At 58.3% G+C, this 16,760-nt stretch overlaps 1 protein-coding gene across 1 annotated transcript in view; it reads left to right on the top strand.

Moving 5' to 3' along the window:
* The window catches only part of LMX1A (LIM homeobox transcription factor 1 alpha), a 118,591-nt gene extending 102,179 nt beyond the window's left edge, over positions 1–16,412 (top strand). The window contains exons 5-9 of the mRNA XM_036344650.1: positions 5,801–5,973; positions 8,511–8,588; positions 10,024–10,090; positions 12,576–12,746; positions 14,409–16,412. Coding sequence (XP_036200543.1) covers positions 5,801–5,973; positions 8,511–8,588; positions 10,024–10,090; positions 12,576–12,746; positions 14,409–14,569 — 650 coding nt within the window. The 3' untranslated portion in view covers positions 14,570–16,412. The remainder of the gene's footprint in view (positions 1–5,800; positions 5,974–8,510; positions 8,589–10,023; positions 10,091–12,575; positions 12,747–14,408) is intronic.
* The last annotated feature ends 348 nt before the right edge of the window (positions 16,413–16,760 follow it).

Below are 16,760 nucleotides of genomic sequence, written 5' to 3'. Positions count from 1 at the left end.
GGGAGCAGACACAGGTGCTCTGGGTATGTGGGAAGGGAGACAGGCATGGACAGGAGCTGACGGGGCGACGGGGAAGGTAGGCTCGGACCTTTGTGTTGATGTAGAATTACTGACCCGAACGGGCTGGCCTCACTCCCCGTCTCCTTTGGCTCACGGCTCTGTTTGATTGTATTCTTAGCATTCAGCCTGGTCAGAGACTAAGTTAGGTTTTCATTTCATTCACCGTCTGTCTTCTCCCCTTAGAGCAGTGGTTCTCAACCTTCCTAATGCCGCGACCCTTTAATTCAGTTCCTCATATTGTGGTGACCCCCAATTTCATTGTTACAAATTGAGCATAATTAAAGCATAGTGATTAATCACAAAAACAATATATAATTATATATGTGTTTTCCGATGGTCTTAGGCGACCCCTGTGAAAGGGTCGTTCCACCCCCAAAGGGGTCGAGACCCACAGGTTGAGAACCGCTGCCTTAGAGGCAGGACTTTGCTGATCTTGTCTGCTCCTCCTTGTACTGTAGGTTTCATAGCACTGGGATCTCTAGTAAGTCCATCAGGCATTATAAAAATATTTAAAATATCTTACATTTTTATAGTGTTTTACAACTTTTTCTCAAAGTGCTTTTACCTACTCCCACTGTTTGTGTTAACAGGCCTATCAGGCTATCCTGGCAGGTCTTTAGGCCCTGATTTTACAAATTGGAAAGGTAGAGCACAGAGAGGTCAGGTCATTTGCCTTAGGGCACACAGCTGGTGAGTGGTGGCGGGAAGAACAGAGGCTGGGTGTCTGCTCTTTTGAGCTGCCAGTGGTTTGTGGGACAGACTAGAATCTGACCGGCTGGGCGTTGGCCTCAGTTTGCCTGGACCAGAACGAGGCATCTCTGCCAAGGGCACAGGCAGACCCGCCGTGGTCATCACTGGGCAGCGTCTCTCTGGGGTTAAGTCCACAGTGACCGTCCAGGGAGGAGTCACTCTCAGTGGGAACATTGAGATGTTCACCAGCTCCCCCCGGCTCCGCAGTCACCTCGAGGAGTGCTGTCTGGGTCCTTTTCAATTTGGGGAAATAAATAACTCCTTGGCTTCCAACCCTGCCTACAAACAATTTCATTTTCTCGAATAATTTTACCCTCCTGAACACATAATTAATGCAGCAAAATTGGACTCTTCCAAAGAGACATGGTGTTCGATCCACTTAAGTGGGTCCTGGGAGCAGACTGCAGACCTTATGGATATAAACCAAACGCAGTGTCGTGTGTGGGTCACGCCCCACGCCTGTGAACTACTGGCAGCTAGCCATGAGCTTTTACCGAGACTGAGCGCCACGCCCCAAATATCTGACTCGGCTTGTTTTGAGTGCCCCAGGTTCCCGCTCAGAGGCTGGCCAAGTCAGGATGGTGCAAGATAGGGTTTTTACTTAGTGCATCTACCACGCTCGATTAGAATACAGTGATGTGGGTGTGGAGGGATTTTCTGAAGTGATGCATGTGTCTGAATATGTGTGGGTGTATGCCTGTGTGAGTGCATGTGCATATATGTGAGTGTGTGCATGAGCGTGAGCACATAAGTGTGCATGTGTGCAAATGTGTACATGTATGCATATATGTGCATGCATTTGAGCGTATGCATGTGTGAGCATGTGCATGTGTGTGCATGGACATGGGTGTGTATGCGTTTAAATGTGTGACTGTGTGCATGTGTGTGAGTGTGTGTGCATAAAGCCCATTTGCACGGGGAAAGGCCCGGGTCTGATACAGACCCACAGTAATTGCACCATCACTGTCCTGTTTCCTGTAAACCTCCAGAGCACAAGGTTCCCCTTCCTGGGCGGCAGCCAAGCTGGGGAGAGGGGCGTCCAGGCCGTGGCGGGCGGCCAGCACTCCTGAGTGGGGCCCAGCTCCCCTGGGGCCTGTGGATGGCTGAGCTGGCATGCCCTGGTTCTGACCCAGTACCCTCCCCCAGCCTGGCACAGAATCCCCATCCGAAGTGGTCATGGCCGAACAAAGGTGTCTTTCTTGGGACACTACCGCGGGCCTGACTCAGGAGTGCAGCGTGGCCTCTGTGTGCTCTGTGGCTGGTGTGCCGGGGGTGAGACCTTCCCCGAGGGGGGCTGGCAGTGGAGGGGTGTGCTCAGGAGGGAGGGGACAAGGGGGGACCTGGACTTAAAGTAGGCTCTGTGCCTTCGGGACTGAAAGAGTGGCTCTTCCAGGAGGCGTTCAGGTGCACGGTCGGGCCCCTGAACGCCTGCCCCGTGAGCCTTTCTGTCCTCACCCTGTAATAACTGACCGGCCCCAGCTGGGCAGCTCCTGATCACCGGATCTCCACGGGCTGGTCAGGTGGGCGGGGGAGGGGAGACAGAGCTCCCAGCTGTGTGCCCGTGGGCCAGAGGTCACCCCCTGCCCTGGCCTCAGTGTACTCGTCTGTGACGAAAGGCTAACACCCATTTCCTGCCACATCCTGCCGTAATGAGACACGCGTTGTAAAGGCTGCCGTGTCTGAGTCAGGCGAGCCTGGGAGTTTCCGTGTTGCCCCGTGGTGAACAAGTGCTTCCCTGCCCTTGAAGGTGCGCTCTTGACATACAGTGCCCCCCTCCTCTACCTGTGACTTGGGTTGTCAGTCATTTTTTATTTGAGTGACACCTGCACCATGTCACCTTCCCCATCGCCCTCATTATTCAGGTGCAGGCTCTTTCTCCTCTAGTAGCCGGGACTCTGAGAGCAGGGGCAAGTGTGGCACCATCTCTCTGTCCCAACAAGTCCTTGTGCCGTGACTGACACGCGAGCCCCGATACTGGCTTACGAGCAAATGACCAAATGAACAAGTCCCGGTGCAGTCTCAGGGCCTGCTCTGGGTCTCGGTGGAGGCCTCCATGAAGCATTGTGGGTAAGGCGGTTTCCACACAGCAGCTGCTGGGACTCTGCCCTTCTCCGACCCTCGCTGGTCGCCTGCGGGGTTTAAACTGCTGCCGCGTCCCGAGCGGAGCACAGCTGTGCCTGGGAGATGGGGTCCAGCCTCATAGCTTCCCCTGCCTCTGTCTTGGCAAATTCCTCCCCCCGCCCCCAAGCCCGGCCTTCCTCCACGCCCCCGGCTGGAGGACAGTGAGGGCTCACCTGAGGCCCGCTCCGCCTCTCCCTGCCGCAGCAGGAGGGGCTCTGCCTCCCTCCCCTCGTCCCCCGGGCCGAGCTCAGATCTCTCTGCCCCGTTTATGGGCTCTGGGATCTTTCCAGCCGCCCGAGATGCATCCTCCAGGCCCCACAGGTAGCCCGGCCTGCCTGGGCCATAAACGCGGGCCTTTCATCTGTGACTGTTTATGTCATAAACGGTGGGAGGCCGGGCAGGGGAAGCAACAGCCTGAGCCGTTCCAGACTTTTTCTTTACAAGAAAAGGGGAGAAAAGGCCCTGAGATGCATGTTTCACAGTCTGTGCCAAGGAAATTCATTTCCCTCGGCCGGCTGTCTGCACGCCCCCGGGGGTCGGGGTGCTGCGTGTGTCCAAGTGGCCTCCAGGGGGCCGACGTTTGTCGTGGGAGAGGCTATGGCCCTTTCTTCTCCACGGGGGGTGTCAGCTTAAACAAGGAGGGGTCACTGGGCTGTGTTGAGGTGGGAAACCTCTGGCACCGAGAGGGGTCCCCCCTCCCTCGCTCCCGTCCTGCTGTTGGAAGGCGTTTCTTCTTGTGAGCAGATCGATTTGTGTGTGTTGTAGGCACGGCCCGCTTTCCTGGAGAAGTGGGGGTCAGAGTCAGGCTGAGAGCGAGGCCAGAGCCTCGGCGACAGCCAGGCCGCCTGGAACTGCCCGGACAGTCGGGGGCACTGCTGTCCATAATATGGACAGCACAGCGGACAGGAGCCAGGAGGTGGGAACTGGGGCCTGCCTTCCCCTGGCTGCTGGGTCCTGCCACCTGCCTGCACGTTGGGAGGTGCCAGAGGCCCTCCAGCCCTCCCCCGGGAGGACCTCTCGCTGGGATTGGCCAGGACACCTGCCACTCCGTGGCGAATGGTGTGTGGAGGCCTTTTTGTTACGTGTGTCACTGGCTGTAGGAGAGAACACAGCAGCTCCAGCACTGACTCCTCCGTGTCGGTGATCCGTGCTTGCTGCCCAGCGCCGAGCCTGGAAGGGTGGGCCAGGAGGTCAGGAGGGCCTAGAGCAGGGCACCTCGTGGCACACAGTGGCCCACAGTGGTGCCCACTGGTGTCTGCAGCTGCCGTCGCGAGATGACAGCAAAGTTGGCAGCTACGATGGAGACTGTAGACCTGCAAGAGTAAAACAGTTGCTCTGCAATGGACACAGACACTGGGGCGGTGGGACTTGCCCGGGGGTAGGAATGGCTGGGGGGGGGGGGTCAATTGGAGAAATGGGAGACACATGTAAAACTTTAGACAATAAAAGACACAACACAGTTGCTCTGCTGTTTACAGAGAAGGCTGCACACCTTAGTCTAGAGCGTGATGTGATTCCTGGAGGGCAAGGGGCGCCTGGGCAGAGAGGAGGCCGCAGAGGGAGAAATGTACCCCACAACAGCACCGGCAGGGGACCAACCCTCCCCGACACCCTCCTCCTGCCCCTGCCCAGCTTCCGCTTCCCATCTTCCCATCCTAGAACCAGTGTTCTCACCTCCTCTTCTCCGGGAGGCAAAGAGATGTGAGAGCCGCCACCTGTGGTCCCTAGAGAAAAGGGAGCGTCTCTCCCACATGGGTCCCCAGACCCTAGAAGCAGCCCCTCCCCAGGGAGCATGAGGTCTGGGGGCTGGGGAGGGGCCGGGAAGAGCGTGCCCCGTGCTGGGGGCTTATTCCCTCAGAAGTTCCCGTGTAGCGCTCACTGCTTCGAGAGTGGAAGGATGTGGGGAGCCGGCACGGCCATGGCATACTCAGCCCCAGGGCGCCTTATGTGTCATGCCAGCTCAGCCTGGTTCAGTGACCCTGAGTGGGGGGGTGAAAGGATTGAGAAAAGACAGACAAGAGAATGAAAGCTGGGTCTCGGTGGGACGCTGCTCCCTGATGAGGAGCCAGTGCCCACAAGCCGTGTCTTTATTTTATAGCAGCTGCCACGAGGCAAAGTAGGGGCGTGATCACGTTGTTTATAGCATTCTCGTGAGTTTCAACCTCACTCAACTACATGCACCCGAACTCTAGCACAAGGCACGTGGGGCCACGTGTTCGGACCATAGGTTCACGCTTACAACCACAGCCGTTGGCTATGATTGTGCTGGGAGGGCCCCGCCCTCCAGCTGGGACTTGCACGTGGCAATGAGAGGACCCTGTCCTTTCATTAGTCCGAGGCTTGAACCTGGCCAAAGCACTGTAGCCGCGCCCCATAGAAGGAATTCACAGAATTGTGAGTAAATGCAGTTGTCTGTCCATCCTCAGTCATCTGTGCGTGAGGGTGGTCACTGCAGGTCCTGTGGGTCCTCTCTCAGGTCTAGATTGAGAAGTGACCGCAATAGTGACAACGTGCTGACTGGGCATTTATGTTATGCCGAGCAGCATTCTGCGTGCCTTACCTGTCCGCTCATGGAATCCTCTCAACACCCCAGAGAAGTAGGTTCTCTTATACCAGGTTTTGCAGTCAGGAAACCCAGTCGTAGAGCGCTAAGCCACTCCCTCCGCCCCCCCGGGTCCCGGCGAGGACACGCTGGGAGGAAGGTCTCGCTGAGGGTGCCTCTTGGCCCTGCCTGGGCCTCCCCATTGGAGCACCAGCGTGGCACTACCCTGCAAAGCCTCCCGGAGACGTGGGCAGAGCGCCTCTTATGGAATCCCGTGGCTCCAGGCAGTGGCTGCAAGGGACACACCTGGGTTTCTGCTTCTTTCAGGCAAAAGTGACGATGAAGACAGTCTCTGCAAGGCCGCCCACGGGGCAGGGAAAGGGGCTGCCGAGGACGGCAAGGACCACAAGCGCCCCAAACGTCCCCGAACCATCCTGACCACCCAGCAGAGGAGGGCGTTCAAGGCCTCGTTTGAGGTGTCATCCAAGCCGTGCAGGAAGGTACAGGAGGGAAGAGGGGGGAGGGCCCAGCCCACTTTTGCGTGTTCATCCCACTCCTCTGGCGTGGTCATGGAGACCTGGGGTTGGGGCGGTGGGACGCTGCTCGGTCTATGCAGTGGCCTTGAGCCTGGTGGGGGACTCCGGGGTCTGAGGCTGTGGCCAGGCCTCTAGCAGAACCGCCTGAGCTTCTGTGTGAGCGTGCCCACTCCGCTGGCCGCGTGTTCACATCTGTCACTCCTGGAGATCAATGGGAATAATACAGGTGCCACTTGGGGTGACCATGGTGCCCGGACCGAGAGCCACACTGCAGAGCCTAGTGGTCTGCTCTGTGCTTTGCTCCCATTTGTTCCTCTTGGGGAGGGGACCGGGGGTTCATCTGTGTGTCATTTCCTTGGCTTTGGCTGTTGAATGGCATTCCGCCATCCGGACGGGCCATTGTTTGTTCGTTCACCTGTCGATGGGTGTTTGGGTTGTTTCCAACTTGGGCCTTTAATGGATCAGGCTGCTGTGAATTTTCATGAAAAACAATAAACAAAACACAACAGAGGTTGAATGAGAGATGTTTATTTCTCTCATGCGTCACGTGTGGAGGTGACAGTCCTAGGCTGCCGGGGCCGCCCTGCTGTCCGTCGCGTGGCTGGGCTGTTTAGTTCTCACCATTGCTGGCAGCCACTGTGATGGAGAAAGAGGAATGGAGGGCAAGCAGCTGCCTTTTTAAGGGCAAACCACGATGCTTCGCATCACTTTCATTCATATGTTTTGGCCAACATCTGGCCTGTGACTGCCTCCTGCAGGGAGCTGGGAAGTGAGTCTGCCTGGGTGACCACGTGCTGCGCTGAAGCTTGGGGGCTCGATTGCTAATAGGAGGCGGGAGGGCGGGTGTTGGGGACATTAGTCTCTGCCACAAAGAACTGGCCTGTTTATTCAGGACCTGCCATTCATTGCTGCTTGTCATGTGCTGGTGACTGTCATTTATGTGACACAAATAAGAAAGCCCTTTAATTGAAATCCATGGAGGAAATACATGGACATTTTAGCATTGTTTTTCCTGCTTCCTTATCTGTGTCAGTCATGGTTCGCTGCCATAACAGACACCACCTCAGTGGTTTCCAGGGCACAGTGGTGCCCTGGGCTGGGCTGGGCGTGGCTGCAGCCCCGTGGGGGGCTCAGGTCCCGCCGTCTCCAGCCTCTCCTTCCAGGGTCGGGCTGACAGAGAGCGGCACCTGACGCTGTTCTCGCGAAGATGGCAGAAGACCAGAGGCTGTCACCCGCAAGCCCATGGACGCCCGCCTGCATTTCACTCCCACTCACGCACCCACCTTCCACGCCACGGCCAGCCCTTGGCCAGGCCCCACTGAGCTGGGCGTGCGGGGAAGCAGGGGAGGAGCAACAACAGAGCCCACCCCCCCAACCCCCGGCCTTGGAAAGATTCACCACAAGCTGCTCAGGCTACTTGCTGGGCTCCGGGAGGCTCTGGGGGAAAGGGAAATGGCCTGCAGTCGGCTCACCCAGGACGAGTGACCACCCTTGCGGGTGCTTGTGTCCGTGCACCAAACACCCACCCCCTCATGCCTGTGCCCAGCGGGTCCCGGCAGCCTCCAGCCCAGTGGCAGACACGTGCGCACATTGCTGCACCCGGAAAGAGGGCCGCGTGGCCAGGGCAGGGGGGCGGCCGGGGAAGGCCACCTCTGTCAGGGAACCAGGCAGGGCTTTGCAGAACAGAGGGCTCTCGGGCTGGGCCTCTGAACGGCGGAGGTGGTCCCTGGGCACAGCTGTCTTCAGAAGGCTGTGCTTTACACGGTCTGCTCACCCCACTTGTAGCTATGGAGCCGATGAGGGGAGTCCTTCCCAAGGCCCCCTGGCCGCCCTCCTGATGTGCTCACTCAGGGAGCTCCTCCCAAACCCAACCAGCAGGGCCTTGCTGCTCCGGCCCCTCGCCGTGCGTCTGCACAGAGGGCAGGTTTTTAAGCACAGCTCTACATGGTGGGGGTCGCCATCGCCCCCCTCTGCACGGCCCCAGAGCATCTGCTCTGCGGAATCCGGAAGGCCCGTCTCATTCTTTCTGGGCCGGGCTCAGGTGGGGTAACTGAATATGAGTGTTGGTGAAACACCTGGTCACCCAGAGCTATGGGGACAGAACCGAAAACGTAGGTCAGTGAATTAGGACAGGAAGGGGGCGAGCGAGAACCACCTGTGTTTTGCTTGGTTACCTTCACCCCGAGTTCTCCTTGAGTGGCTCAGTCAGTGCGCACGCATGGTGGTCGGCTGGGCACAGGCTTTGTGAAGGTCCGAGAGCCCCTGAAGGCCTGATTTCCAGAGTCAGAGACGCCCCAAAAACCTCCTGTTTACCTCTAAGTGGACAGTTATTCCTCCCTGTTTGCGTGGGGAGACCCTCTGTTCTCGTGCTTCGATCTGGCTGCACGTCGGGCAGTAGCCGGCGCCGGTACCAGACCCGTCAGGCCTCCCGCGCTCTGCAGAGAGTGCCCACCTTTCCCCAGACCCCGTGTTTCCTGTTTCTAACGCTCTGTTTTTTCAAGGTGAGGGAGACGCTGGCTGCAGAGACAGGGCTGAGTGTCCGTGTGGTCCAGGTGTGGTTCCAGAACCAGCGAGCTAAGGTAGCCCGCGCCTCAGCCTGCCTGTTGGGGGCGGGTCCTGGGACAGGAGAGGGGACCTTGACAGCGTTCCGACCAGCTCATTCACGGAGCGTTCCCTTGACTTCGAGATCCTGCTCTCAACAGTCACCTCAGGCCCAGCCGCGTGTGGCCGCGGAGCCATGGGCATTTGTCCTGGTGAAATGGCCTTTGTGTTCCTAGTGGTCATGTGGGCCTGGCCAGCCATGTGCGTGAATAGCATCTTCCTGTGCCTTTTGGTAAAAGCAGGTTCTTTAAGTCACATTAGTTTAACCCAGACCCAAAGTTCTTTTCAAATGACAGAGAGAACCCTACAGGGCACGCATATGACTGGTCTACTTCGATGTGGTGGCCCGTGGACACCTTCCCACCTCTCCCAGGGCAACAGCTCCCCCGCTCTTCCCCCCCACCCCCACCAGTGCAGGCCAACCTTCATAGTGCCGTCTGCATTCTCCTGGGCAGGCCTTTACTGTAAATGTTTTTATTGATTTTAGAGAGAGAGGAGGAAGGGAGAAGGAAAGAGATAGAAACAGCATCAACCAGCCACCTCCTGCACACCCCCCACCGGGGATCAGGCCTGCAACCCAGGCATGTGCCCTGATCAGGAATCGAACCGGTGACCTCTTGGTGCATGGGTCGATGCTCAACCACTGAGCCACACTGGCTGGGCACACAGTCCTTTACTTTAGACCTGAATTCACGTGTCTCGTGACCCATTGCTTGAGAGCCCTGAGCTTCAGCGGGCGGCAAATTAACAGCTCACTCTCTGACATAACTGTTTAAGGAGATGTGCCTCCCTGAATGTATTGGTGTGCCTTCCGTGGTCCTTCGCTTGGGAGGGTTTCAGGCTCAGGGGTGTGAAGGCCTGTGGAGTCACGTGGCACGGAGCACATTCGGAGCTCCGAGAAATCTACGCACACACTCCAGGTGTATATTAGTATCTCACGGAACCCTTGCATTTCACGGAACACAGTTTGAGAAACATTGGGTCACAGTGTTCCTTCAGGAAGTGTGTGCCCACGTGGGCTTTGGAGGTGAGCTCCTTACCTGGAGGCCTGCCCTTCCCAGTGGGTCTGCAGACACGAGGGCCAGCAGGTAGGGGAGTGCGTGCAGACAGCGCCTTGCCAGGCTGCAGGCCCCCTCCTCGCACGCAGACCTCACATAAAACTGTCGCAACATCAGCACCAAGCTTTCTTTGTGGGAGGAACTTGCTGCTCCTGCTGAGACACCATTGCTGCCCAGCCGCTGCCATTCCACAGCGGGGCGGAGCAAAGACACCTAACTCCCAGCGCTGCTCCTCAAACGTGGCTCCCGTGCGCGTCACCGCTGGGGGCGTGTCCCTGCCCTTGCATGTGGCCCGTCCACGAGGCCTGAGCCCCTGCAGGTCCCCTGCCGTCTAACCCGGTTCTCTCCGCGTCAGATGAAGAAGCTGGCCCGGCGGCAGCAGCAGCAGCAGGACCAGCAGAACACGCAGCGGCTGAGCTCAGGTAAGGGCCCTCGCGTCGTCCTCGCCGGGCCGGGCTCCCCTGCCACAGCCTCCAGCTGCCCAGCTCCCCGGACGACCCCTGTGGGCCCCCAGAAGCCCTGGCCTCGCCCGTGTGGGGTGGGGCCTTGCAGTGGGAACTGAGCCCGAGGAGCTGTGACAGGCCGGGCCCTGCTGCTGCCTGGACCACCTGCGGGAGGTGGCGCTAGGCTTGTCCAAGCCCCTGCCCTGGCCCTGCCCAGTGTGGGGACTGTGAGGACGGCCTGCAGCTCCTTGTCCTGCCCAGTCCCCTGTCCTCCAGGCAAGTCAGCCCCGTGGGAGCGCGGCTGTGACTCCACCTTTGCCACAATAACGTGAAGTGGGGGATATGATGACAGTAAAGGAATAATTGCCTGCTTTGCGGAGCAAGTTCCTAGTTCACAGCCCGGCTCCCACCTGCTGGCCTGACGCTTACAGCAGCCACCCCGAGGCCAGTGGAGACGGCACTAAAGGGTCCCCAGGGCTGACCCAGGCCCCACAGGAGGAAGGGGCCCAGTGGGGACTGAGACCCCTCTCTCTGATTCAAAGTTCCTGCATGAACCTCACTTTTTTAAACTATATTTTTAAATTAATTTCAGAGAGGAAGGGAGAGGGAGATAGAAACATCAATGATGAGAGAGAATCATTGATTGGCTGCCTTCTGCACACTCCCCACTGGGGATTGAGCCCGAAACCCAGGCATGTGGCCGGACTGGGAATCAAACCGTGACCTCCTGGTTCATAGGTCAATGCTCAGCCACTGAGCCACGCCGGCCGGGCTGAACCTCATTTTTTAAAAAAATATATTTTATTGATTTTATTTACTGAGAGGAAGGGAGAGGGATAGAGAGTCAGAAACATCGATGAGAGAGAAAAATTGATCAGCTGCCTCCTGCACACCTCCTACTGGGGATGTGCCCGCAACCAAGGTACATGCCCTTGACCGGAATCGAACCTGGGACCCTTCAGTCCACAGGCTGACGCTCTATCCACTGAGCCAAACCGGTCATGGCTGAACCTGAACCTCATTTTTAAGTAGGGGTAGGTGAGGATTGGGGAGGGAGTGGAGGACGGGTGTGGGAGTCTGCAAGGAAGCTCAAAGAACTAGATCAAGGATAACTATTTTAGAACAATGTCACTGTTGAAGGGATATGGTCCAACTCAGCCATCCATTTGTCAGATCCCCCAAATGGTCTGCTTGCTCCTAAGACGGGTTCTCACACCGTCCGTCACCTGCACGCGGGTCACCTGCATTTGGTACCGCACGGCCTCTGGCTCCTCAGATCTGGGGCGGGGCCTGGAATCTGCATGTCTAACAAGCTCCCGCTGCTGCTGGGCTGCGGCCACACTCGGAAGCTGGGACCAGCCCCGCCTCCTCGCGCTCAGGCTGTGCGGGCCTGCGTGTGTGTGTGCGCGCGTGCGCGCGCGCGCGGGGTGAGGGTGGGGGGGTAGGGATGAAGCCCGAGGGCCCTAGTGCTCAGGACCCTGGGGAGTTCAGAGGGTCACGGACATGAGGGCTTAGGGGGCCTGGCAGGTGGACTCCACATAGGCCACCAGGCCAAGGGGAAAAGAACTGAAACCCTGGTGCTGACCTGGGAGACGTCTAGGCAGCGCTCAGGGCCCTAAGGAAGTGTCTGCGAGCTCACGGGTGCAATGTCCAGAGACCCACAGTGGGCTGTGCAGGTGGTGGGCTGAGTTGTCCTGCATCACAGGATTCTGTGCGCAGACGGCAGCTTGCAGTCCCAAAGCGCATACACATGGTCTCATGGGACCTTCATGTCAGCCCGGGGAGGTCATAGGCAGTGCCACGACCCCACCTGACTTAGGGGCTCCTGTGAGTGATGCTGGCAGGGTCTTTAGAGGTGCCCCCTCCAGGGCTGTGCACCTGAGGGGACCCCCAGATGCCTTGTTTCAATGGCATAGTTCAGGGGCGCTCTCCAAGGGGACCCCTGAAGCCCTTGTATGGCACAGGCTGGGACCTGCCAGTCAGCTCATGTCTGTCCGCTCTGTGAATGGGAAACCCCGGCCCAGGAAGTAAGAAATGACTTAGCCGTGGTCGCACAGCTTATGCGGTTACACCCTCCTGGCGGCCACGGCTTGCAGTCCGCTTGGTCAATGAGTAGGGCTGACCTGGGCGTGACCCCGAGGCTCGGTCTTACAGGATGTGGCAATCTCTGCTCCCTGCTCTCTGGAATCACCAGCTCTGGGAAGCCAGCTGCCGCGTTGTGAGGCCACTTAAGCTGCTGTGTGGTCCACATGGTTGGGCAACAGGGGTTCCCAGGGCCAGCCCAGCCTCCCTGTGCTGCCCGCCTGCCCCTCACTCTCTTCTCTGTATGGAGCTACAGCAGAGGCCAGTGCCGGGCGGGGCACCTGGAATGGGGGCTGTGATGTGCAGAAGATGCTCTGTGTCCTCCTGAACAGCGGGGGATACAGGCTGCATGTGAGGGTGACCTGCCTTCTTTGTCCCACAGCTCAGACGAACGGTGGCGGGAGCACTGGGCTGGAAGGCATCATGAGCCCCTACACGGCCCTGCCCACCCCGCAGCAGCTGCTGGCCATGGAGCAGGGCGTGTACAGTGCAGACCCCTTCCGGCAGGGCCTCACCCCGCCCCAGATGCCTGGAGACCACATGCACCCCTATGGTAAGAGCCTCAGCCCCACCCCTCAGTAAATGAGGAAACTGGACCTACCTGTGGTCGCAGGTGCATGTGGTCCCTGCCTTCAGGATGACCCTCCTCAATGCTCACCTTTGGTTTAACGATACTTTTCAAGGAAGTGCTCAAGTTCAACTGCTCCCAGCCCCACCCTCCGAGGGAGCTCCTGCTGGCCCACAGGCCGCCACCCCACAGGGACCATCACAACTTGCTTGGGTGGGTTTCTTTCCTGCCCAAACACATCTGCCCCGTTCCCAGCTGCTCCCGGAAGCTGCAAAGGCCCACGAGGCCCAGGAAAATTGCTGGGTCACCCACCATGGGCCACAGAACGGCCAGCACTCAGTTCACCAGCGTGTCTCCACGCATCCCCCTCAGAGCCGCTTGGCCGTCAGTTTTAAGTAGGAGGTTGTGCTTCCCGCCTGTGTGGTTGAACTTCCCATCCTTCCTCCCTGAGAGGGTCTGCGCGTCTGTCAGCCCTGTCAGCATGATCTAGGCAGGAGGCCCGAGGTGAGCGAACTTTCACGGGAAGGAAATGGATAAAAGCAGAGAAATCAAAAGCAGAGAAAACGCTGTTCTAATTGGACCACGTTAGGTTCTCCTGGAATTCCTGAAGCAGAAGTGGACCTGAGAAGTGAAAAGGACCCCCACTCCCGCGCCCACCCACCAAACTGGGGTGTTTAAATGCTGGTGTGTGGAGAGCTGAGCCCTCCCCTCGCCAGCAGCTGGGCGAGCTCTGGCTGGACGCCGGAGTCGGACCTCAGGTCCAGATACCGGGCCGCACGTTTGCGCGAGGTCAGCGGCCTGGGCAGCAGCCACCTGTCGGTGTAATCTGCACCCAGAGCCCCGAGAGCTAAAAACAAAGTTCTGTTGGCAAGCCTTCGAGGCAGCATCCGAGACATGCCTGAGCACACGCGTGTGGTCACACAAGTTCTTGTTTGCCTTTATTTTAAAAGACCCCCCTATTCTTCACGTAGGGTCTGCCTTCCCTCGATGCGTCCGACAAACCCCAGTGCAGACCGGTCCCTCTGCGGGCCTCGCTGACCCGCCGCGATCGTGGCGTTGGCTCCCTTAGGGGACACGTGCAGCCTCTGTACCCGTCGTCACTCCGCGGCTGTGGAAAACAGGGCACATGGCTTTTCTGCATATTCTTAAATTTTCAGCCCCAGGGGGCTTATTACCTACAGGTCCCCATGAGGAACCCTTTAGTAAAATGAATAATTAAAGCCGCGTGGCAAGCCCAATAAACCGGTTTTCACCTGTCCGGTTAACTTGACGGGGAGGTGAAGGGCACGCACCTCTGCTTGTTGTCACGTGGTCCCCAGCTGGTCCGTCGGGGGGTCACCTTCCTCTTGCCTGCACACAGATGCGGGAGGCGGAGGTGCCGGCGTACCTGAGCGCGCTATCACGGAGGGGAGGTGATCGACCGTCTGCCATCTGTTTTGCCTGCGCTCGGCTTGGTGTTTTGGCGTGTTTTCAGTTGCTGCACTTCAGACACGAGCCCTGGGAGACTAGAGGCCTGTGGACGGGGACTCTGTTCCCGCCTCCATTTCTGTGTAGCGCGCCGCCCCCCCTGGACGCTGGTGCGTTTCTCAGCACCCAGGGGAGTCCCTGCTTTCAGACCCTCATGCCTGTGTTTCATCTTCATTTCAGGTGCCGAGCCCCTGTTCCACGACCTGGATAGTGACGACACCTCCCTCAGTAACCTGGGTGACTGTTTCCTAGCAACCTCGGAAGCCGGGCCCCTACAGTCTAGAGTGGGGAACCCCATTGACCACCTGTACTCCATGCAGAATTCTTACTTCACCTCTTGAGCCTCCCCAGAGCTTCGTGGCTGGGCTCCGTATGGAACACCACACGTGGGAGGGCCGCTGGCTGCAGGACCGGAGGCCAGGACAAGGTGGCGGGGGAGGGTGTTTTGTCGGAGATGCTGCCGAATGATGCTCTGGGGTGGCTGGCATTTCCAAAGACTGGATGCATAACAGATCGCATAGTTTAATGTTTCTAATAAGAGTCTTAGCGTTAGGTTTGCAGGCGTGTTTGTCGCTAAGGACAGGGATGTTTAACGTAGACATTGTCATGCAGGCTAGATACGTAGAGACCCCACAGCTTCCTACCTCCTGGGGAAGCTCCTGTGAAGAGGTGCATATGTCTATTCATCCATACAACCCACAGACAGGCAGGCAGACAGGCGGATGTGTGTGTGAGTGTGACCTTCCATACGTCATCTTCAAAGCTGTGCCCGTGATGGCAGACACCCACTGGGCAGCACAGGTGACGTTATTTCCAGTGTGAGCTCTATTTAAGGAAACGCTTGATGCACTTAAGTTATAAAATGAGATGAATTACTTTTATAGACTTTATTTCTAGTTGGAAGAGACCTGTGGCAGGCAGAAAGGGCTGCTGCCCGCGGCCCCACAGCTCCGGGCTCTGTCTCCAGAGTGCCACTAGGTGTGGGCAGCGGCTCCGCATGGCTCGCAGGTCCTCTCCTGGGTTTGGCTCTCTTTGGGGCCTGGTCGCTGGCCGGGGACAGAACAGTTCCTGGTTATGTTCCTAGAAAGCGTGAAACCTGGTCCTCGGCTTTCTTTAAAACTGTGATGTGGTTGTTGGCGGCGCCAGGCAGTCAGTTCTGCTTTTGACCGGCATCATTTGCAGGTGGGGGTGAGGCTGATAGTCCGTACCTACCTTATGGGGGACCCAAGGCCTGATCACCCCCAGGACACATGAGCAGGGCTGAGACGAATATCTGAGGTTTGTTTAAAACACAACCAGACCGGTCCCATGGCGAAGGCGCCCCCTGAGGCTGCAGAGTCAGGGGCTCCTGTGCACTGAGGGCCATGCTGCTCAGAGGCCCTTCTGGGAAGCCTGGGCTCAGACACCAGGCAGGACAGCGGGGGCACCAGAGTCCCGGGGAGGAGGCTGTGGCTGCAGGGCACAGGAGGGCGTCGTGGGGTTCCAGACCAGGGGTCACGCTGCAGCTAAGAAGGGTTTCTACAGTTTTAAAGGTTGTTAGAAAATAATAGTAAAAGAGAAGGAGACAGCCACGGAGTGTGTGTGGCGCGGAAAGGCTGAAATACTGTCTGTACTTTTCACGTGATGTGTGCTGGCCCGTCCTGGGCTCTGTTTCTGGGGCTCACGGGGTCCAGGTGGAAGCCAGGGCCCCTCCTCAGGCTCACTTTCCCGACCTGACCCCGAGGACCCAGCTGCCATCGCACACGGGGTCAGCTGCCCTCCGTCCTCCAGGGGCTGCTAAGATGGGCTGCTTCTGTGCCCGGAGAACCTGGAGCGAGGCGCCGGGGAAGACGGGGTCAGCTGGGACTCTGCGAGGTTCGGGACAGGCCGGCCGCCTCCCGGGGCCGCCGCTGCTCATCACAGCCTTGGACCCAGAGGCTCGCCCCATCACTAGGTGCCAGGCCGGAGGGAGCACGCCCTTGCGGTAGCGTAGTGGTCATGTGATATTTGTGCTCCAGTGAATAATTTATGCAATAGCCTCAGCCAGCCTGGCGAGCGGACAGCAGGCGGCGCGGGGCCCGCAGGCCTCGGTGGGAAGGTCCCCTGGACAAGGTAGCAGGTCCCATGTGAGTGAACTGAATAGAGACCCTGTTCCACTCCTTAACCTTGCAAACCCAGATGAAATTAAAAACCTCTTACAAACGAGCTGCTGTTTATTTGGGGTCTGGGTGGTGGGTGGGGATCAGGGGCTGGTGTTTGGTCAACAGGGATGTGGGGCTGAACGGATGGCGAGCTTCCCAGGAAAGGAAAGGGTGACCCCCAAAAACAAGGAGAAAGGGGCCCTACTCCTGCTGAGATGGACCCAGAGACCCCCCAGGAGGAGGCCCTGCACATCCCGCCCCCAGTCAGGGTCTCGGAGGCAGAGGCTGCGAGGGGCAGGTGCTGCTCCTTCATTTCATAGATGAGAAGCCTGTAGGTCGAGGAAACTCGGCTAGGTCTCCGCGTTCTCATTTGTCTGATTTCCGAGGGCAGGTGCGGGGCGTTGAGCGAACA

This window comes from Myotis myotis, unplaced genomic scaffold (genome assembly GCF_014108235.1).
Source record: "Myotis myotis isolate mMyoMyo1 unplaced genomic scaffold, mMyoMyo1.p scaffold_m19_p_18, whole genome shotgun sequence".
In the NCBI taxonomy this organism is placed as follows: Eukaryota; Metazoa; Chordata; class Mammalia; order Chiroptera; family Vespertilionidae; genus Myotis; species Myotis myotis.
The sequence above is the reverse complement of the archived record's forward strand: the minus strand, read 5'-3'. Positions and strand labels throughout refer to the sequence as shown.